We start from the raw sequence: 22926 nt of genomic DNA on the forward strand, positions 1-22926 counted from the left end.
CAACATTAAACTTATATATAAAAATACATTTTTTAAAACTGACAACCCCAACTCCAAACGACAAATGGAGCGCATTTTTAAATTCCTCTTCTATTTCCTTCCTCTCTCTCTCTCTCTCTCTCTCTCTCCCTTTCACCCTCATTCCTCTTCACCGTCCTACAATCGCACTCTCAGCCAGTTCGTCATGTCTTCTCTCCACTCATTTTCTCAACCTCAGCTCTCGGGGCATTAGCATATATACAGGTAGTTATTCTGTTGACCAAAATTTATGAACCAACCCAAAAGTCAACGGAAGCATTAAATTTCAGTTTGAGGGAAAATATCAATATTCAATTCAATTCAGTTGTTGGATACATTTCGCGGTTAAAAACAGCATTTACTACAATTTTCACGCGTCACAGGAAGTCACAGCTTTATTCAACTGGTACTGGTTATCGTTTTAGTGCAAAAAGTTTTGAATCCCAGCAACCGAGGTTTAACCTCCACCTTAATTTTCCTTCAAAAAAAAAAAAGAAAAAGGTTCACCAGCTCCATTCAATGGTTTCAATAGTCCAATAAAAATGGAAAGACATGAAACAGGGACATATCCCCATGCACCCAATTCATAATCTTTTATTTCCTTTATCACTAAAATTGCAAGTCATGAGCCAATGGTTCAGTGATTGGCAGATGACTTTCGGTGCAGATGACTTTCAGTTATAAGTTTCTCGCTTTCTTCCCTATTAAACAAAGGCAGAAGATGGCTATATCAACCACACTGTACAACACTAATTCTGAAAGCCAACCTGAATCAAGTTCAAGATGCGCTTTGCGCGACGAAAGTTCTGTAGACGAAATTATAAAAATTGTTTGAGGATTTCAGCCAAAAAGAAAAGGTGCTTGAGATGTGTTCTCAGATACTATACAAACATCACTCACAGGGATTAAAAATCAGGTGGATATCATGAGACATTCCAACTGCCATATCCATGAGTAAATCATTCCCAGTGCGCAATATATAGAAAGAAGCAAAATGGGTACAAAGGGAAGCTCATCACCAAAGAGGTGAGGATGCAAAAACTGCCCCCCATATTTCAACAGCCAAAAGACCGAGTAGGTAACATTTACCAACCCACCCAATAAGGATTCTTTCTTTTTCATCAGTGCCACTTGAAGATCTCAGTGAACCCAATTGTTCATCTCTCTTTGCTGATACTGTCACTTTAGCTGCTGCATCCTTGTTGATTTGTGCAGAAAAGCAGTGCCATATTAGAATGGAATGTAATAGCAATAACAGCACTTTCATAGGATATTCCTGAACCTCATATAGAAGTGGAAATAGTGAAAAGCATAAAACTGCATATAAATATCCAACATCAGTTTATAGAACTGGTGATGAAAGCCTAATCATCTCCCCACCCCCAAAACCTTAAAAAAAAAAAAGAGTATAAATTGTATAAGAATTTCATGCTGGCCTTCTTAATTCCTTTCCATGTTGGCTGAGCATTGAAGTAATGCACCAATGCTAGCAAGTGTGATATTTTGGGGTTGGGGGTGAGTTCTCATCTCAAACAAGATGCTCATTACATGAGAAACAATGTGCTTGTTCGGAAAATATATTGATGCCTAGATGAAAAGAAAGGGAATGGTAAAACATATATAAACCTTAGCACTGAAACATAGGTCTGGCTGGTAAAAATTCAATAGTCATCACAGAAACTCCCTATTATCCTTCAACAGATACAATTTTGGCATGAGCTAACATACCTAGAGCCAGCAAGAAGTAATGCCTTGCATCTTCCAAACTGTGCACTGCAACAAGAGCAAAAGGGATGACAAAGTGGAGTGATGCCTTTTCATGAATATGCCACCCAAATAAAAAGCTACATGTATAAGCATAAGCAACCCATCTTGCAACCAACCATGGTTGGGGACTCTTCCAAGCCTTAAAAAGGCAAAGAGATAAGGCAAGCAAGACCATGATGAAGGTTGTCATGTGGTTGATCTGCCATTTGATTAATTTTGAGATATAATGTTATGTCTTTCCAATGCTTTGAGAATCAAATTAGAGAACGACAAATTAAACATCATTAGAGTCAATTTCAGCTACTAATTCCATAAATGAATCCCATCAGTTCAGTAATCAATCAAGTTCAATAGGACCATCTGTCCAATAGGCATTGCTCAGATGATCAAAGATGTGAACATAAATGCCTCTCCCTCATCAGTAGGTCATATTGTTCAAAATCAATCAAGACCATTTTGAACACAGCAGCTGCAGTGGGACTTGGGCTGATATATGAATGACCAAAAAAGGAGAAACAGCATGTTGAACATATTAAAAGTACTTTAGGTAATACCGCAAAAGGCAGTGAATCCCCTACCAAGCCACCAGTAAATGATGCTGCTGGTGCTTGGACGTTCAATCCAAGTTTTCTGAGCAAGATATCTAACCCTTTATCTGATATAATATAAAATACCCAAAAATTTGGGGCCCAGTATGCATGGCAAAGTCCCCTGCCAAAAGGAAACATGCGGCTGATAACTTGTTGTATCTGCAAAGTGCAAATTATATAATGAATGCACCATGCAAATGTAGTACAAGAGATCCTAATGACTTAGCTGTTAGTCATCAAATTGCATCAGCAAGAACATTAGATGTGTATCTGCAAAGCACAAACAAAGATCATTTTGTATTTGCAGAAAATTAATTATGCATAGGAAATCAGGAAGCAATGCTACATCTAAAACAACACGTGAGTGTGTGTGCGTGCATGCCTGCGTGTTTGTGTGTGTGTGTGTGTGTGTGTGAGAGAGAGAGAGAGAGAGAGAGAGAGAGAGAGTACATTTCCATAAAAAGAGAATTGTCATGAACATATCAGCTATACAGATTCAGTCTAGCAAACCTTTGTTTTCACAAAATATGCAAATTGTCAAAGCTGTAAAATCTCTAGGACTGGAGATCAGCATGAGCAGCTAGCCTCATCTTAATAACACATGGAACTATTCATGGGTATGAGCATGTGCTCCATGAGAACAGATTGGTGTAGCCTAACATAGGGCTGTATGCATAAAACTCTATCTTAAATGATAGATAAGTAGCCTGCTTAGAAATCCTTTGCTTTGTACTAGCCCAAAACATTCTGGGGATTTTGACAAAGGTTCCCAAATCCATCCTTGTGACAGATTGCTCAACAAAGTTACATGCTGGGCAACTAAAGAGACTCGTAAGAAGTCAATATTGTTCAAAACATTTGAGGAAAAGAACCAGAAAATAATTAACAAATGTGATATCAAAAACTCCAAAATCACCCAGTCCAATGAAAAGGTATAAAACAAGTACACCTGTATGATAAAAAATTTTAAAAATAGTAAGCATACAAATTTCTTACAGACTAAGTCAAGGTATACTGAAACTAGGCAAAATTACAGGCGGCTAGATGGAACTTATGAAAAAAATGATTTTATTATATCTGTTACAGTCCCCATATTAAACTGACATTTGAAAAAGTTAAAATCATAGCTAGGAAAGAAAAATAAAACAGCATGATGTGATTAGTTGGACACAATTGTATAATATGGCAATTAAACGTCACATTGACTTGAATTTTTACAAGAAGTTAAATCATAGGAGAGAAGAATTACCTGCCCATGGTACAAAAAATGGACCATATGCAGCAGCAAAAACCACAACAACAACAAGCCCCGTAGCTGTAAGCCACACAAAACAACTTAAAAAACCTTTCCAGCAATAATGCCTCAACAGTACACAAAATAAACTGGTGCAGCCACAGCAAACAAGTGTTTAAAACATAATAAAACCACAAAAAAGAAGCCACCCATCAAATCCTTCCCTTCATGCAAGTAGGAAATGGACAACATCAATAGCCCTAGCAAAAACTCATTGTCCTGGAAATGCATATAGTCGACCACAATAAGGCCTGGGGACCAAACCACCAATATCCAAATTAATGTTCCCTTTCTAGACTCCAAATTCTTAGTCAATGACTCAATCCATAAACCCCATATAAAAGACACAAATCTGAGACAATCACGCTGATCCTTTGGAAATAGACTACCGTGTTGTCAACTATTCGGGTGTCAATCAAATGGGCAAAGAAAGAGAGAATGCATTCCTAATAGGCAAAGAATGGAGGGTAATCAAGAGTCCATAGGCTTGTCTCGTCAAAGTACCACTAAGGGAGAGGGAGTGAGTGGGTTAAAGCGAGCCAATGTCTATGGTCCTGAAAGTCTGTGCTGTGGCATGATGGGATCAGTAGGAGCTTTATGCATGCTGCTATGCCAAAGAACCATAAAAGCTGCTGTGAGTTGATGGATCTCTCATGCATTTGGAATTTCTGGCCTTCCATGGTTGAAGCTGATTAGCTAAGAAAGAAAATGCACACAGGGACAATCCAATAACTAGCCTATGTATCAATATGTGAATCCAATAACTGCTTGTCAATGTTATCAACGTCAAAACCAATGTATCCAGAAAATTAGTACACTGGATGGCAGAAGTGTATGAAACTTTTCAACTGCTTCAACAATGCCTTCTGAGTCTGCATCAACAAGTGATACTAAATGAACCAAAAAAAAAAAAAGATGAAGATTACAAAAAGCAATACATTGTTTGGTTACAATGAAAGGAAAAGAACACAAAATAAACATAATATATTGATTTGCATTCAAAATTCTTGTAAAAAATAATAAACATCTGAAATGGGTAAAGTACGCACCAGTTATCTTTAGTTTCCTTCTTTATTACTTTTTTTTTTGGGGTAATAATATAGCTAAGGGTGAAATTGCCTATATCCATGTGAATGATATGGTCATACATTCAGCGCAAGCAAACAGAGGACAGGGCTAAAGTCTCAAACAAAAACAAAACATTTGAAAAGATAAAATAAATAGAGATCAGCACCACATAAATTTCACAAGGGATGGAATTGATGGCAGATAACAGAGAAGATTCAGTTAGCAAAGCAACGAGACATACTTGAGAGAAATTGGATTCTACCAGTATAGGGAAAAAAATTGCAGATGGTGCTGCTTCTCTTATAAATTTTTATTAAGGAAATTAGAAAAATCTCAATAATCAATCTTTAAAACGCGTGAGAAGGAGGAGAAGGGGATATATATGACGGAAAACGAGTCGTTTATCTAGCGGACTTTTGGATAGAGGAGGTGAAGATGACGTCATTGTTTTATCAGTGTTGGACAATTATTATCGTTAGGCTGCTTATCTAAAAATCTGTTTAAATCGGATCACCACAACCACTTACAATATGACCACTTGCTACAAAATCACCCTATTGAATTTCTAAAGTAAATCAACATGACAAAAATTTATTTTCGCAAATACATGAAGACACAATAAAATGAGATTGCTGCATTCAATGAATGAGAAATAGTATTTGATCAAGCATTACTCTTTCTATTCCAAAGTTCATCCTGACTAAAAAGAAATTCACGAGAAAATAAATTCTTGAAAATAAAGAGAAGCGATTGATCAGCAGCCATGCGCCTTAATCCTTCTCTAATTCAGCTAAATACAGTAATCAACCAGAGAGGAAGAGACTTACAGTTGAGAACAGATAGTCAAAATGCAGCAATTTCAGTCTTCAATCTCGGGGCCGGTGGTGGCGAGTCACAAGTGATGGAGAATGGAGAGCAACTAGCTAGCAGCGATTCACGACACAAAAACGAGTGAATAGTTGATTGAAGATCGAAGAGGGAGGCAGAGTCGCAGAGAGAGAACATCGAAGAAGAAGAAGAAGAACGACAAAGAGAGAGCAGACATGGGTTTAGGGCCTGTTCATTTTTTGGTGGGCAGGGTTTTGGCAATTGCAAAAGGGCTGGGCATATCATTTGAAAGCAGAATTTTTGGAGGATTGTCCCATATATTTTTAATTTTTTATTTATATTATTTAATTTGATTAGATTATTTTAAAGACAGAAAAACTAAATTTATTATATTAATATTCAATCGAAATTATTTTTAATAGTTTATTTTCATTTTAATAGATTTTTTACTATTTGAATATATTTATATTCTTTTATGATTTTAAATAAAAATTATTAAAAATATATAATTTATATATTTTTAAGCTAATTTATATAATTTTTAATATTTATTTAATAGTATAACAATTAAGTTTTGATTTAATATAATTAAACTTTGAATTAAAAATATAAATAAAATATTTCATAAATTATAGATAAAGCATCATGTATATTATGTTCACCCTCTATGAACTCATTTCAAATAATGCAAAAAGACTTGAGAAAAATCTTTTTGCCAAAAGTAAACTTTTCGCAACAACAATGAATATATAATATATATATATATATATATATATATATATATATATATATATATATATATATATATATAGAATTATAATCTAAACTGTTAACTTATCTGTTAAGGAAAAAAAAGGTTTACAATTTTATTTATTAGTACGAAGTATTTTAGTTTTAATGGCACTCAAAATAAATTTATTTTGAGTTGGCGAATGGCCATATAAATAAGGTTCCCACAGGCACAGGAATTCACTATTCACGGCTATTGAAACATGGCAGTGGGTAGAGGTGTTGTGGCGGCGCGTGCAGAAGAAACGCGAGATAGAAAAGAAAAGATATGAAGGTCGGTGCAACACAGTGAAATGGAAAAGGTAAACAATAAGTTGAAAAGAGTAATTTAAATAAATAAAAATAAAGAAAAAAAAGGAAAGAGAGAGTAAAAAGAGAGAAGCGAAGAGCTCTCCCAGAACGAGCGACCCATTCGATTTCGATCTCCTAAAAAACCTACCTTTTGACCACCTTGGCTGGTTAGTTTGTTACCCCTCTCTCTCTCTCTAGTAACTCTCTCTTACCAGAACTCTTTTGTTGCTTCTCTCTCTCTCTCTCTCCCTCCCTCTATTTTTTTCTTTTTTCTTTCTTTTTTTTTTTCCTTTTCTTCTTTCTATCTCTGCGTCGCTGGGTATGGTCATGACCGTCCATTAAAACCCTAATTTTCGTATCTTTACACTCTTCACTCCACAGGTATCTCAACTGCCTTTCTCTAAATTCATTTTTTTCTTGTGTGTGTTTGCTGGTATTGATTCTTTCACTGGATCTGTTTCGCCTCGACAGAAACAAAAGCTAAAAGGGGGTTTAATAGTAGGGATATATGTCCCTCAATCAATCAAGGTCCGATAAGAGCGAGTCACACTATCTGAAATCAGGACGATCCGCAGGCTCTAATCAGCAGCGGACCTCCTCAGGTGCTTACGGTAAGGGCGGCGGCGGCGGGCCCGCCCCTTCACCGTCTTCTTCTATTTCTTCCAATCGGAGGTATGATTTAGGGTTTCTAACTTTTCTTGTCTTTCCTTTCAAATTTAGGGTTTCCGTTTGTTCTCATCTCCTATGCCTTGTTTATTTTTTTTTTATCCCTCTTTTCTGATTTTTTATGATAGTTTTAAGAAGCCTAACAATGTACAAGGACGGCAATCAAGGGTACACGTACCAGCTGTCAATTCTTCCGATCCTGCTAATTCTTCTGCGCCCCGACATGTGCAGAATGGTGCCCATGTGCAGCCTCCGTTACACGGTATGATTTGATCATACAGCATAAAAGGAGATAAAATTTCCTCTGTACTAATAGCCACTCATGTTGCGAAATTGTCATTATTTATTTTGTATCTTCTACGCTAAGGAATGGGATATTTGAAGATAATTTTGGGTGTTGGCCCCAGTAAGTTTATTTTGAACAGTTTGCAACTCTTTTGTTGATTTTGTGATAGGAGCATCTGATGCGCATGTTTCAATTGGTACTGGCAAGCCAAACGAAATGCAGATCACTCAGAGGAGTACCCGAGCTGTTCCTAAGGTTCCAACTTCTCAATCTCCCACCATGAATTCTGAGAATGCGTCACCTATGACACCTGCTAAAGGTGAGGTTGTCTACATGCTGTGGTATGATGTCTGTTATTGTTGGTGTTAGTGTTTTCTAGTCTCAAACTGGCATAGTTAAGTTGATCATTCACAATGTTTTTTGATGGTGTAGGTCCTGCAGATGCATCTAAGGCATTCCCATTTCAGTTCGGGTCTATAAGTCCTGGTTTCATGAATGGGATGCAGGTATTTTTCTCCTCTTCTATGCTCTGAATGCAACTTTTGTAAGTTTTTATTTGTTGGTAACATAAGGATTATCTTCTAGATTCCTGCTCGAACAAGCTCAGCTCCTCCAAATTTGGATGAGCAGAAACGTGACCAGGTGTGTAAGCCTTTTCTCCTACTTGCATTTCATGCTTTGTCGACCATTAGAAGGTTTGATGAGTTCAGGTTGTCATCCTGTAATATCTTCCCTTTGTTTCTGGTTATCAGTGGTGTAGTCCTATAATTAATGTAAAACATGATAGGCCAATTCTTTGTTTGACTGTTTGTGAATGGAATTTGCCCAAGTTATTGTTTTTGGATCCTTTATATTAGTAAGGCTATTCACATTATATTTCTGTCTGCAGTTGTACTTTTTTCTTGAATAGATTAAAATTAAATAAAAAAGATATAAACTAGCTACATGATTTTTAACTTGCAGGCACGCCATGATACATTTAGATCTGTTCCTCCATTGCCAACTCCTGCTCCTAAGCAACAATTACCAAGGAAGGATGTAGGTGGTGTTGACCATTCTAGTGCTGGGGAGGCTCATCCAATGCCCAAAGCCAAGAAGGATGTCCAAGTCTCAACTGCACAGCCTGTGAGCCAGACACAAAAGCCGTCTGTTCTTCCCCTTCCTATGCCTTCCATGCAAATGCCATTTCACCAGCCACCTGTGTCTGTGCAGTTTGGTGGCCCAAATCCACAGATGCAGTCACAAGGTCTCACCCCAACATCACTTCAAATGCCAATGCCAATGGCAGCATTACCAATGGGAAGTGCCCCTCAAGTGCAACAGCCAATGTTTGTTCAAGGTCTTCAACCCCATCCGATGCAGCCTCAGGGAATCATGCATCAGGGCCAGGGCTTGAGTTTTCCACCTCAAATGGGTCCTCAGCTGCCTCCTCAGTTAGGCAACTTAGGAATTGGGATCACCTCACAATATCCTCAACAACAGGGAGGAAAATTTGGTGGTCCTCGTAAAACAACAGTTAAGATAACTGATCCAAGAACGCATGAAGAGTTGAGGCTTGATAAGCGGACAGACACATATGTAGATGGCGGATCATCAGCCCTTAGACATCATCCTAATATGCCTCCTCAATCCCAGCCAATTCCGTCATTTGCACCTACTCATCCAATCAATTACTATTCAAATTCTTATAATCAAAGTAATCTATTTTTTCAACCTTCGAGTTCACTACCGCATACCAGTGGCCAGATAGCACCCAATTCTCAGCCAACTAGGTTTAACTATTCTGTTAGCCAAGGTCCACAAAATGTATCATCCTTGAATCCACCTTCCCTTAATTCTCTGCCGGTTAACAAGTCTGGGACTTCAATGCATGTGGCAGAACCATCAAATGCGGAACATACTCGCGATGCACATAATGTGATCTCATCTGCTTCTTCAGGAACTGTACAGGTGAAAGTGAAACCAACAGCTAGTTTTATTGGGGAGAAGGTTGTGGATTCAGTGTCATCTAATAGCTCGTCTGCAATTGAAAAGGTTGGATATGTTAAACCTTCAGGGCCCTCCATGGAAGCTAATTCATCTAATGTACAAAAGGATTTAGAGAAAGTTCTAGAAAGTTCTTCACTGCATTCAAAACCTGATAGTGAATCTTCAACATCCAAATCATTGCTGGTGGAATCTAGACAATCTGCTGCAGTCACTGTTGATAGTGTGGCACCCAATTCTTCATTGCCTGCTGCTCCTGCTCTATCTGAAGAATTAATGCTTGTTGGGAGCAACAGTGAAGGCAAAAGAAAGGAAACTCTGAGTAGGTCAAACTCCATTAAGGATCATCAGAAGAAGCCAGGCAAAAAAGTACATAACCAGTCCCAGCAACAGGTACTGTGCTGTAATTTTGAAAGGACCTTTTTTTTTTAATTTTTTTTTAATCACCATTCAAATTCTGTTTCAGACTGTTTTATCAGCGTGGATTTGTCTTTTACAGATTGGTGGGCAATCTAGCTCAATGTCAGGCTTTTCTTGTCATAATGTAGAACGGCGAATATCTTCTAACAGCGGATTGTCTGATTCTGTAGAAAGTAAAAGAATTCTTACTTCTTCATCAGCAACCAGTGAAGGCTTGGCAGAATTAAGGCAGGAATCAGTTCCAATGATCAGTGCTTCAACTTCTCAAGTGTCTGAAGCCAAATTTGATGATTCTGTAAATGGTTTTGTTGGTGTTCCTTCCGAATTTTCTGGTGTTCAAGGTATTGTTGATATTGCAGATTCTGCTCATCAAGCTAAGGTAAATGATTTTTCCCGACAGGAACAGCTTAATTATGGAACTCCAGAAACTGAAGGGCAAGGACACAAGGGATTGCCTAAAGGTCCCAAACAAGATGATAATATTTCGGAGATTTCTTCAGGATCTATTACTTCAAAATCAGCAGACATAGTCAATCAAAGTACGGAGGAATCTGCTTCAACAGGTACAGATTTTGGCAATGAGGTTATAAACATAGAGACCATGCAGGAAGGGCTAGATGAACCTGTGACTTGCCACATAGAAAATAACGGGATGTCAGATAACATGATTGTTTCTGCATCCAAAAATTTGGAATCTGCAGATGTTGGAAAGTTCCATTCTGATGACAACCTGATGTCGGATGAGTCTTCAAGCAAAAGTGATAATATGGGTGGTAAAGAAGTATCTGTTATGAAATCTGGTGCATCAGATCAGCAGTGTGCCCCAGTTACAACTTCGGACCTTACTGAGGCAACTTCAAGGCATGAAGGAGAAGTTGTGGAAAATAGTGGTGCTGGCTTGGTCTCCCTTGCAGTATCGAGTTCCAAGGACAAAGCTGTTGACCTGACTAGGACAAAGAGTACCACTGCCAAGCTGAAGAATAAGAGAAGGGAATATCTTCGGAAAGCTGATGCTGCTGGGACAACTTCTGATCTTTATATGGCATATAAAGGTCCAGAAGAAAAGAAAGAAAGTGTTGCTTCTGCAGAAGCAATGGAAAACACCTCTACTAGCTCTAATGTGAAGCAGGCACCTGTGGACACACTTGAAGTGGATTCCATGACAAGTGAGACAGGCATCCAGAATAAAGCTGAGCCGGATGATTGGGAAGATGCTGCTGACATCTCTACACCAAAACTGGAAACTTCAGATAATGGGGAGCAGGCACTTGGTGGGTTAATGCAACATGGCAGAATTGAGAATGCTAATACAGCAAAAAAGTATTCCAGAGACTTCCTTCTGAAATTTTCTGAGCAATATACTGATCTTCCTGAACATTTTGAAATTTCATCTGATATTGCAGAGGCTTTTAGTCTTTCTCATTTTGTTGAACGGGATTCATATCCTAGTCCTGTAAGAGTCATTGACAGGTCAAATAGTGGATCTCGGATGGACCGTCGTGGAAGTGGTATGGCTGATGATGATCGATGGAGTAAACTACCTGGTCCCTTTGGCATGGGGAGGGATTTACGTGTGGATATTGGTTTTGGAGGTAATACTGGATTTCGACCTGGCCAAGGAGCAAATTATGGTGTTCTAAGGAATCCACGAGCACAGAGTCCTCAATATGTGGGAGGTATCCTATCCGGGCCTGTGCAGTCAATGGGTCCTCAGGGAGGTATGCAAAGAAATAGCCCAGATGCTGATAGGTGGCAGCGTGCTACGAATTTCCAACAAAAGGGATTGATTCCTTCTCCTCAGACTCCATTGCAGATGATGCACAAGGCTGAGAAAAAGTACGAAGTGGGTAAAGTGTCAGATGAAGAAGAGGCCAAACAAAGGCAGTTGAAAGCTATCTTGAACAAGCTAACTCCGCAGAATTTTGAAAAACTTTTTGAGCAAGTGAAAGCAGTTAACATAGACAATACTGCCACACTTACTGGTGTTATCTCGCAGATCTTTGACAAAGCTTTAATGGAGCCTACTTTCTGTGAAATGTATGCCAACTTTTGCTATCATCTGGCTGGAGGATTACCTGATTTTACTAAAGATAATGAAAAGATAACTTTCAAGAGGTTACTTCTTAACAAGTGCCAGGAGGAATTTGAGAGAGGGGAGAGAGAGCAAGAAGAAGCTAATAAAGCTGATGTGGACGGTGAGACTAAACAGTCTGAAGAAGAAAGAGAAGAAAAAAGAATTAAGGCACGAAGACGAATGCTTGGCAATATAAGACTAATTGGGGAGTTGTATAAGAAGAAAATGTTAACTGAGAGAATAATGCATGAATGCATCAAAAAACTCCTGGGTCAGTATCAGAATCCTGATGAGGAAGATGTTGAGGCTTTATGCAAACTAATGAGCACAATTGGATATATGATTGACCATCCCAAAGCCAAGGAGCATATGGATGCCTATTTTGACACGATGGCAAAGTTATCAAACAACATGAAACTATCTTCGAGGGTAAGGTTTATGTTAAGGGATGCCATTGATCTGAGAAAGAACAAATGGCAGCAGAGGAGGAAGGTTGAAGGGCCAAAAAAGATTGAGGAAGTGCATAGAGACGCTGCTCAAGAACGGCAGCATCAAACTAGTAGGCTGTCTCGCAATCCTAGCATAAATTCTTCTGCAAGAAAGGCACTTGGGGATTTTGGGCCAAGAGGTTCGGCCATGTTATCTTCCCCAAATGCTCAGATGGGTGGTTTCCATGGTTTGCCTGCCCAGGTTCGCGGGTATGGGACCCAGGATGTTCGTTTTGAGGAGAGGCAGCCATATGAGGCTAGGACTTTGTCAGTTCCCTTACCTCGGCCTCTTGGTGATGATTCAATTACTTTGGGTCCACAAGGTGGGCTTGCCAGAGGAATGTCTATTAGAGGGCTACCTGCAATGGCAAGCACTCCTGTAGCTGATCTCTCTGCTAGCTCAGGCGACTCGAGAAGAATCGCCGCAGGTTTGAATGGTTTTAGTACTGTGTCTGAGAGGCCAGCTTATAGTCCAAGGGAGGATTTTGTTGCAAGATATGCTCCTGAGAGATTTGCAGTTCCAGCTGCTTTTGATCAAATGAGTGCTCAGGAACGAAATATGAGTTATGTCAATAGGGATACTAGGAATCAAGATCGCAGTTTTGATAGACCTCATGCAACATCTCCACCTGCAACAGCTCAGGTACCAGCTGTCACCCAAAATATTCCATCAGAAAAGGTGTGGCCTGAAGAAAAACTACGAGACAAGTCAATGGCAGCAATTAAAGAATTTTACAGGTATCTCATGCAAGCATTTAATACCCAAGTATTTGTCTTGTGTTGGTTTTTATTTTATTGCATTAGAATCAGGATTCATTAGTATTAAAGTTAATAATTTGACCAATGATTTAATATATAGCTTCTCCAATTATCATCTGTGGTTGGATATGTCACTGAACTAATTTCTTCAAAAAATAGATATGCATTTAGGTCAGTGGTCCATTTAGCATGCTTAGAATTCTAGTGTCAAGTGATGTGCAACCTGGGATTGAACTTCAGTGAAATTTAAGAATAGATGTAGTGCAATTTAGAATATATATATATATATATATATATATATATATATATATATATATATATATATATTCCTTTTGGTTCAATTTTGTCCCAAATGTCTATTATGCACCACACTTTTTTTTTTTTTTTTTTTTTGCATCTTCATTTGGAATTTTGGATAGTCATGTTTATAGATATCAAATGTTATTTAGTGTAACATAGCATGCACAGAAGTTATGATTTTATTTATTGACAACAGAGTGTAATTTGACATTTTCAGTGTCAGAGACGAGAAAGAAGTTGCTTTGTGCATCAAGGAATTGAATTCGTTAAGTTTCCATCCTTCAATGATCTCTCTCTGGGTGACGGATTCATTTGAGAGGAAGGACATGGAGAGAGATCTTTTGGCTAAACTTCTTGTCAATCTTGCAAAGTCTCAAGATGGCATATTAACTCCACCCCAGCTCATCAAAGGGTAAGATATTGCTACTCTGTATTTGTTGCTTCCTAGCTTTACTTTTTTATTAGTTAATAATAGATAATATAATATGCGTCTGTTTGATTCCTTTTGGCCAGGTTTGAGTCAGTTCTCACCTCTTTGGAGGATGCTGTTAATGATGCCCCAAAAGCAGCAGAATTTCTTGGCCGCATGTTTGCCAAAGTTGTATTAGAAAATTTAGTCCCTTTGACAGAGATTGGGCAGCTATTACATGAAGGTGGAGAGGAGCGAGGCCGTCTTCTTGAGGTTGGACTTGCAGGGGATGTTCTTGGAAGTACATTGGAGATGATAAAAGCAGAGAAAGGGGAGAGTGTCTTAAATGAGATTCGAATTAGCTCCAATTTGCATCTGGAGGATTTCCGGCCTCCAGATCCTAACAGATCAAGGATACTAGAAAATTTTATTTAGATGATAGTGATGCTCATTGTAATCTTTGTTAGAACAAAAAAAAAAAAAAAAATTTCCCACTGTCTAGTGCATCTAGGTTATAGTTTGCAAAAATATTTTTCGACATGGGTGGGTGGTGGGGACTTATATGGGGTTATAATCTCAATGTCCTAATGTTATTCTTTAAAATATTCACTGCAATTATGAAAGGTTCAATTGAGCATCGGAATTTTAGGACTTCAAATCACTGGGGGGGAGGGGGAGAGGATATTGGAACAACCGTTTATGTTATCATGTTATCCGTGATCAATTATTTTTCATGATTTTTATGTCAATGTATTTATGTTACCTAACCAATTGATGGTATGCGATTGTAGCTGCGGTCGCTTATGGATGGAAGGGTCAATGGCTCCTGCTGAGAGAAGATTGTTGCCAAGTATGGTGCATCATGCGTTTCTTGTGAAACGTCTAGGATTGCTAATGCTGCTTTGGCAACTCCTTTTTGGACGTTCTGTGCTTGCTGCTGAGTGCTCTTTGAATATATATATATATATATATAATTACTATCTTAATTGAGTATATGGCAGTAAAAATATCTCAAATAAATACAAAAAACTTCGTCGAGCTCAGAGGCTAAACAAAAGTGCTCGGGGTCTACCCCAGCTCAGCTACCATCGAAAGTCTCAATTATGAAAACAAGGAGAATGCAAAAGAACATAAAAGAAGCAATGCATATGTTCTCATTGAGGACATCCCTTCTCCTTCCGCTCAAATCAACTAGAATAACTAGTATATATATATAAGAATTGTTAGCCAACAGTGACAAATCTCCACTATGACAAGTCCTTAATATCAAATATATATATTGGATTACAGAGTGCAGTTTGCATCAAATATCAGAGACGGAAAGGTTTAGCGTAGACATCAAAGCTGGCAAGCAGTAGATACAATTTTGAGGAGTTGCTTAATGCGGACGATGGTCTTCACATCCATGATGGCCGCTTCTTTTACAGATTTTTTTGGGCATATCACAACTAATGACAGAAAAAGAATTGCAATGAGATTAATCATTATTGCATAATGCCCATTTATAATTTTATTTTTTAATTTAATTTTTAATAATATTTTAAATAAGATAAATTATTATTATTAAATTAATTTTAAATTAATTTTTTTTATTTAATTTAATTTAATAAAATTTTTCTTGTTATAATAATAAATTTTTAATTAATTTATGATATAATTAATTAAAATATCTATTTAATTCTTTTTATAAATATATTAATAGTAATTTCCATGTTATTTCATTTAAAATATAATAAAAATACTTTATTCAAAAAATAATTTAAATTTTATGAAATTTTTATATTTTATCTCATAATTTATGTAAATCAATATTATTTTTTATAAATTACAAAAAATACATTAAATTTATTAGAAAATAATATTATTTTAAAAATATATAAATATAATATTTTTGTTATTAATATAATAAAAAAAATAAATTACTGATGATGAATTGAATTATTTAATTTTAATAATAATAATGAAAATATATAATATTATTATTAATTAAAAATAACATTATATTATATTATTTTTTAAAATTATCCTATCTAAATGTAAAATCTTTTTTTATTAATATGATATATTTTTTATAAAATAATTCTTTAACAAAAATAGTTATCACTTTACATAAATTATAATATAAAATAAATATATCTCATAAAAATTAAAAATTTAAAATATCATCATTTTCTATTAATATAATAAATATTAAAAATACATACTACTTTTTAAAAATGGATTTCATAATTTTAATACTGCAACTTTAATTGTTTTTAATTATCTTTATTTGTAGCTAAATTTTTAATACAATTATATTTGTAATTTATCTTTGAAATTCTATTTCTATATAAAAATATAGTTGAGAAATAATTTATACATAAAAATATAGATATTTAATTAAAATTTAAAAATAATTCTATTGAAAATTAAATATAATAAAATATGGATAATCAAAATATTAGTTGTCACAACCCGATTCCACAGGCTAGACCGGCACTAGAACCTGGGCTAGCATGGAACCCCCGAGACCTATAGTAAAACTCACTATTCCCGAACCCATAACAAATGTTATAAATTTATTTTAGGCCATCACAACCTGATTTCTATTAGGAAACCAAAATTAGGGGAGTCTAGCTTAACCCTGTTATCCATCATGTATAATATATTTAATATTATAAATTTTTCATTAATTATTATAATTTATACATAAATCAATGGCACAGCGGAGTTCTAGTTAATGAATAAATAAATAGACACAATAAACTATAACTAAGAAGCACAATCTGTAGAGGAAAATGCAGGTTAGACTCGAAGAAATAAACTCGCTCATCGTATAATCTGGGAAAAATATTTGAACAGAAATGAGCATTCAACTCAGAGAGTTTAGATATTGATTATAGATGTAATTTCTATAACTATATAAAACTAGTGTAATCCTACAATGAAATGCACATCCAACACATAAAATAATTAATTCACCTAATATTTGCATAAAAAGTTAATTTGGAGCTACTTGCACACCCAGTGTATTACATCAATATCAATATATATATATATATATATATATATATATATATATATATATATAAGCCGATCCTTTATATAGCTCTTTTAATCCAACACCTGCCAGCGAGGTCAACTCAAGCAAGACTTTCGCTTAACAATCCAAGTGTGGGGGGCAACGAGATCAACTCAAAGCCATACTCACCCTAACTTATCGATATATAAGGATCGGGTCTCAGCGAGTCAAGTTCCAGACTGACTACCCATCCTACCCATATCTATATCCACACCATACTCACGCTAACACATATACATAGCTTCAAATTATCCTCAGAGCGGCAATCACAACAAATATCAATAATTAAATGTGCAGCAATCAAAAAATGCCCTTAATATATTAACTATTTATGTGCATAACTAATTATTTATAGAATGCATGAGCATGTCAAATATATAATTAATATTGAAATTACAAAAATAATTAATATTCAACTCACAGACTGATCAACTAGACTGCAACTGGTCTAGCTGGAAGGAAAAGATAGCTGACACTGATCACCTTTGCAAGTTCTGCTACTGGAATGCGTCCGAAATGTTTAAAAATGCTAGGAATAACTGTAAACATGACCCATTTCTAGGATAGCTCACTTGACACCCAGACTGGCTTAGAAACTCGATTCCTAGTGCCAATAAGCTATTGTCGATCCGATTGCACCAAGCAATCTGGACCGTCTAATGATCGCCTTTTTTCAAACGGTGTTCGACCAGAGTGTGATCGGTCCCATCTTAAAGTTTTTGTCGCTTTGAGTTCAATGGTGATCTCAGATTTCTGATCCAATGGTCATATTGGCTGAAATCTTGCCGAAAAGTGGCGAAACTCATATCTTTCTCTCTCCTCATTTTGCTAAATCTAGTGGCTGGTGACGGTGATACTAGTCGAAAAAGTTTCCCCAAGTGGAAGAAAATTGATTGGGACCGGTGTTGTTATCCGGCACTAGCCAGAACAGTCGGACGTGGCGCTCTCTCTCTCTCTCTCTCTCTCTCTCTCTCTCTCTCGTGTTCCTCGCTGTCCGATCGTTGCCGTCACCATTCCTGTTGCCGTGGAGCTCGCCGATCGTCACTAGAGGCTAATCGTCCACCATCGGCACTGTTGGTTCGCCGACCAGTGGGAAAATGAGAGAGAGAAAGTGAGGGAGAGAGTGAAGTCAAGGAGAGAGAAAATGGGGGGGGGGTCTGTGCAGTTTTGAAAATTTTAATTACACTTTCAGTCCCTAAACTTTTTGGGTATATTCAAATGGGTCCCCAAAATACAAATGTATGTACAATTAAATAATAAAGAAAATACAATTAATAATAATAATAATAATAATAATAATCACATTAATAACAATTAAATTAAATCTTAGAGTCAAGGTTAATAATAATGTAGTAATATATGTTATTAATTGATTTAATATTAATATTTAAAATTAATCATTTCAATTAAAATTAGATTATTAAATAATTTATAAAATATGTTTATAAATAACATTAAAATATATAAATGAAAGTTTTACTAAAAGTATAAACTACTTAGATACTATTAAATAATATTTAAATACCATATAAAAATATAAAATTTATATTTTTAAAATTCAAGTTATTATAATTTTCTCTCCTTAAGAGAAATCCATCCCCAAATTTTAAACAAAAAGGGCCAAGGAAAAGAAGGTGGTTGGTTATTGCTCCACGAACTCTACTTATGCCATTAAACTTGTTCTACTACTTTCTAACTTTGCTGTGGCGTCTAAGCCATCATCATCCCTTCATAGTGAAACTCCTACATCCAACCACTCTTTAATCTTTTTTTGATATCTTTAATACTCTTTATTCTTCCATTACACTCAGATATAGTAACTTGAAGTTTGAATCTCTGTTCTTTTCTATTATCAATCTTTGTGGCCCGTAAAAGTGATGCATATTGCTTGTTTACAAAGTCTCATGAAGCGCCCTTCTGAAATAGCTATCGTTGCACACACTTTACCCAAGATCATTGCTAATCCTGTTTCACCATTGGGACCTTAGCAAGACTTTTCTTCATGCTAGAAGCGCTTGTACTTCTTAATTCCATGATATTGTGAACTTTTCACTTATTTTGTGCCACAAATAAGGTCCTTGTACCAACTCCTACCTATCTCATAAGTAATTAGCTGTGCAGAGTTCCATCCAAAAGCCAAACATTTCTTACACCATCTATAAACATTGGAAAATGAACTAGTCTCTCCTCTGACATAACAAAAATTTATGTATTTTTTAGCCACCCAGTCAACAGACTTATCATATCCTAGTCCTTTCCTAAAAAAGGAGTTCCTTGACTTTTGTTTGAAACTTTTTACTATCTGAAGTACTTCCTGACACATTGGCACTTCGATCAAGGCTCCACTACTCCTTTAACCTGCCATTTTACCACAACTTATTCTAAACATCCTTAGTGTCCCTCTCATACCATTCTTTTTTATCTTTTCTCACCTTTTGCCTTTTCCTTGAAGATATCCATTCCATCAATGTTAACTTTAACCTTTTTATTATTTCTTAATTCTAACTTGATTGCTAACTCCATTACTTTCAAAATTCTAACTTTGTGGTTGGCTTTCACTAGCACAAACACCATATAGTATCTGGCTATAGCACTAACCTATAACTCATATTATGAAACTCAGGCAATTCACAATGGATGATTCTTTCTGTACCTCCTTCATAACATGACCATTAAAATATTATTGTTCCCTACTATCCTTTGTAGGGAATTGCTTTTCATGGTTAGATAGATATTCTTGAACTTACAAGTTCCACCTAAGCTATCATAATAGTAAGAAATGTGTGTTGTAACATAATCCTAGACAAGATATTTTATGCATTCATTCTTTTGATATAACCACATCTATTGTCTATAGCTTTCCTGACATCATTCTCATATTTACCTATATCTCTTAATCCTCATTTACAAATTCATTATCTCTTTGCAATTATTATGCTTTATTATTAGATATCAGCTGCACCTACCCTTTGTTGTACTGTTGTCCCACCTAACATGTCATCTTAGAATTTACAATCTCTTTTTATTCTCCATTTGTCCTCTATACTTATAATCACTTGTCCAGTGCCCCTTATACTCTACTATATTCTAGAAGATAAAGTACTAATAGATTCTTCTAGAACTAACTTCAGTCTTGCTAACAATCACTCCTCTAATCTTTGTACTTTCTAATAACTTGTGAGTAATATCTATACCTATCTTGTCCTATCCTATCTTCTCCTAGTGGTCTGTTACATATTATCAGACTATCACTCATATCTTTTTACAAAGTTATCCTGTTGGTCACACTGAAAATGCCTACCTATCCCCTGATTATAGACTTTAGGCCTCTCTATTTTGAATTTTAACATCAAGTCTTTGTGCCATTATCCCTTATTCCTTTCTCCCATTAGGCATATTTGAATTTATTAGGTTGAGTTTTATTCAACTTACTGCCTACTTATTTTGCTTCTTTATCTGATAAGATAGTTTGAGTTACTGTTGTACACCCTCTGGTTACTGATACACTTGTATTATATAGATGTTTTTAAGTATATTTATACAGTATTTCATAGCATTTAGATAGATAATTTCATACATAATCTCTAAATTCATTAACATTTGCAAAATTCATCACCTTGTACTGAGTTCTATATTTCCTGCATGTTTCCAGGTGTTTTGAAGAAGTTTCAAGACATAGGAGTAAAGAAGGAGGCTTAGAAAGACTCAAGAAAAGAATATTGTTGCTGATACAAAGTACACGGGTCTTGTAACCACAACCACAGACCCATGTAACCTTCTGCCAGGAGAAAATCAAAGAAGTCAGAGAAGAAACACAGTACACGGGCCGTGTAACACGAATAGTGTAACCCCCCGAGACCCGTGTAAGATTATGCCTGGCAAAGCTCGAAGAGTTCCTGGAAGAGCAACAGTACACAAGCTGTGTAATCAGGCCCATGTAACTACCTAAGGCCCATGTAAACTCCTGCCCCGACACAAGATGCAACCATTCAAGCTCCAGTAATTACACGGCCCTGGGCAGTGTAGTGACACACGGGCCGCATATCAGCTGACAACCAGTTTCCTTATTAGGGTTCCAGCTCTAGTTTTTGCAAAGAGAAGAGACTCCTGATGCCTTGGGGACTCTAAAAACCTAACCCTAGATCGTTCAATATAAAGAGGAGCAGCAGAAAACATAAGGGGGGATTCTTTCATCTTTTCACATACATATTCTTCACAGCCATCTTGAAGAAGAGAGCATCAGCACAAAAGGGAAATCCTTAGCCGAAGTTTCACAAGTCCAAAGCTGCAGAAAATCCTCTTCGGTTCTTTTGTTCTATTTCTTTAAGCATACTTTTTATGTTCTTTCATTTTATTTTCATTATGTTGGTTAAACTCACAATGAGTGAGTAATTCCTTTATTCTGGAATTAGGAGAATAGCACTTGTAATCATTATTATGGATCAATATTAAGCTTTATTTATTGGATTTGAGTTTTATTCTTTGATTTAATATTCTGTGTTAATAATGCATGATATGTGTTGGTACCCACTTAGACATGATATAAGATATTAATTAAAAGACTGAAAGGTGAAGGTTAGTGTTGGAAAATTAGAATATTGAACTTAGAAAATCTAACCTAGAGATAGGCTGAAATGCTTCGTGGAGTTCCATAATTAATCATAGATTTTAAAGGATTTTTATTAGGACTAATCGCCAACGAAAGTAGGGTTTGGTCCTGGTTAAAACACACTTTAGGTGCATTGAGAGAGGACCTAGGATATCTTAGGATTAATTTCTATCAAAGCAACGATTCTCAATTCGATGAATAGACAAGATTTAAATCCATAATAAGGTTAAAGTGTGAAATCTTAATTCTGAAATTGCTTTAATAGAAAGTTTTATTCAAAATTTATTTTCATCATCCAAAATAGATTTAATTTACTCTCTATCTATATTCGGTAGCTTAAATAGTTAAAATTATTGTGTAGCTTGGTACTTGCTAACTAAATTTCTCGTGGGATGATACTCTACTCACTACTTTATTACTTGTTAGCGATTCATGCACTTGCGGGGTTGAAAAATTGGCAAACAAGTTTTTAGCACCGTTACTGAGAAATTTATTTTTAACAATATTAGGCGATAGGCACTTTAGCTGATTTAGGCATTTATTATTATTGTTTAAATTTACTTAATTAATTCTTTTATTTTCTCTCAGGTATTTGGTAGTGCATGACCAGAACAAAAGTTAGAGGAAGAAGTTTTAGACTTAGATCCCAAGATAGATAGAACTCTAAGAGCCATCAGGAGAGAAAGGAGACACCAAGAACAAGGTCAAGGAAATCCAGAAACTCTAATCATGGCTGACAATAACAATAGGCCAAGACTCTTGAGGGACTACGAAGCTCCATCTATACGAGGATTCTAGCCCAGTGTTACAAGACCTGCAGTGGAGGCCAATAATTTTGAATTAAAACTAGCATGACTCTAGATGATTCAATAGACCCAGTTTGGGGGTTCACTAACAAAAGATCCACCTTACCACCTCCAGTGCTTTCTTGCCCTATGTGACACATTCAAAATGAATGGAGTCTCTGATCAAGCTATAAGACTCAGAGCATTTCCATTCTCTCTTCGAGACAGAGCAAGGAAGTGGTTACTTTCTCAACCAGCTGGAACATTCACCACTTAGGAAGACCTCACACAAGCTGTTCTAGCAAGCTATTTCCCACCTGCAAAGACTGCAAAGTTGAGGGTTGAACTCAACACCTTCAGGCAAAAGGAAGGTGAATCACTCTATGATGCATGGGAGAGGTATAAAGACCTGCAGAGGGAATGTCCACACCATAGCAT

The 22926-nt window shown here is 36.2% G+C and overlaps 1 protein-coding gene, 1 non-coding gene and 1 pseudogene across 3 annotated transcripts; 1 reads left to right on the top strand and 2 right to left on the bottom strand.

Annotated features, from left to right (window-relative positions):
- Positions 1–836: 836 nt before the first annotated feature.
- LOC110663932 (probable dolichyl pyrophosphate Glc1Man9GlcNAc2 alpha-1,3-glucosyltransferase) lies at positions 837–5852 on the bottom strand (annotated as a pseudogene).
- Positions 5853–6711: 859 nt separating this feature from the next.
- Positions 6712–14782, top strand: LOC110663929 (eukaryotic translation initiation factor 4G). 2 transcript variants are annotated; one of them, XM_058152262.1, is made up of 11 exons: positions 6712–7026; positions 7117–7317; positions 7440–7573; positions 7767–7916; positions 8030–8103; positions 8183–8239; positions 8561–9976; positions 10083–10298; positions 10404–13303; positions 13842–14036; positions 14138–14782. In XM_058152262.1, exons 2-11 carry the CDS (start codon positions 7154–7156, stop codon positions 14466–14468), a joined length of 5637 nt encoding a protein of 1878 aa, XP_058008245.1. In that variant the 5' UTR covers positions 6712–7026; positions 7117–7153; the 3' UTR covers positions 14469–14782. The 2 variants fall into 2 exon arrangements, with proteins under 2 accessions (XP_058008245.1, XP_021679115.2); XM_021823423.2 differs by having other exon boundaries at positions 10083–13303.
- An 8037-nt stretch (positions 14783–22819) lies between these two features.
- Positions 22820–22926, bottom strand: LOC131183705 (small nucleolar RNA R71). Its single transcript, XR_009151742.1, has one exon. It is a non-coding gene; the product is annotated as a small nucleolar RNA R71 (small nucleolar RNA).

This window comes from Hevea brasiliensis, chromosome 9 (genome assembly GCF_030052815.1).
Source record: "Hevea brasiliensis isolate MT/VB/25A 57/8 chromosome 9, ASM3005281v1, whole genome shotgun sequence".
Taxonomy (NCBI): Eukaryota; Viridiplantae; Streptophyta; class Magnoliopsida; order Malpighiales; family Euphorbiaceae; genus Hevea; species Hevea brasiliensis.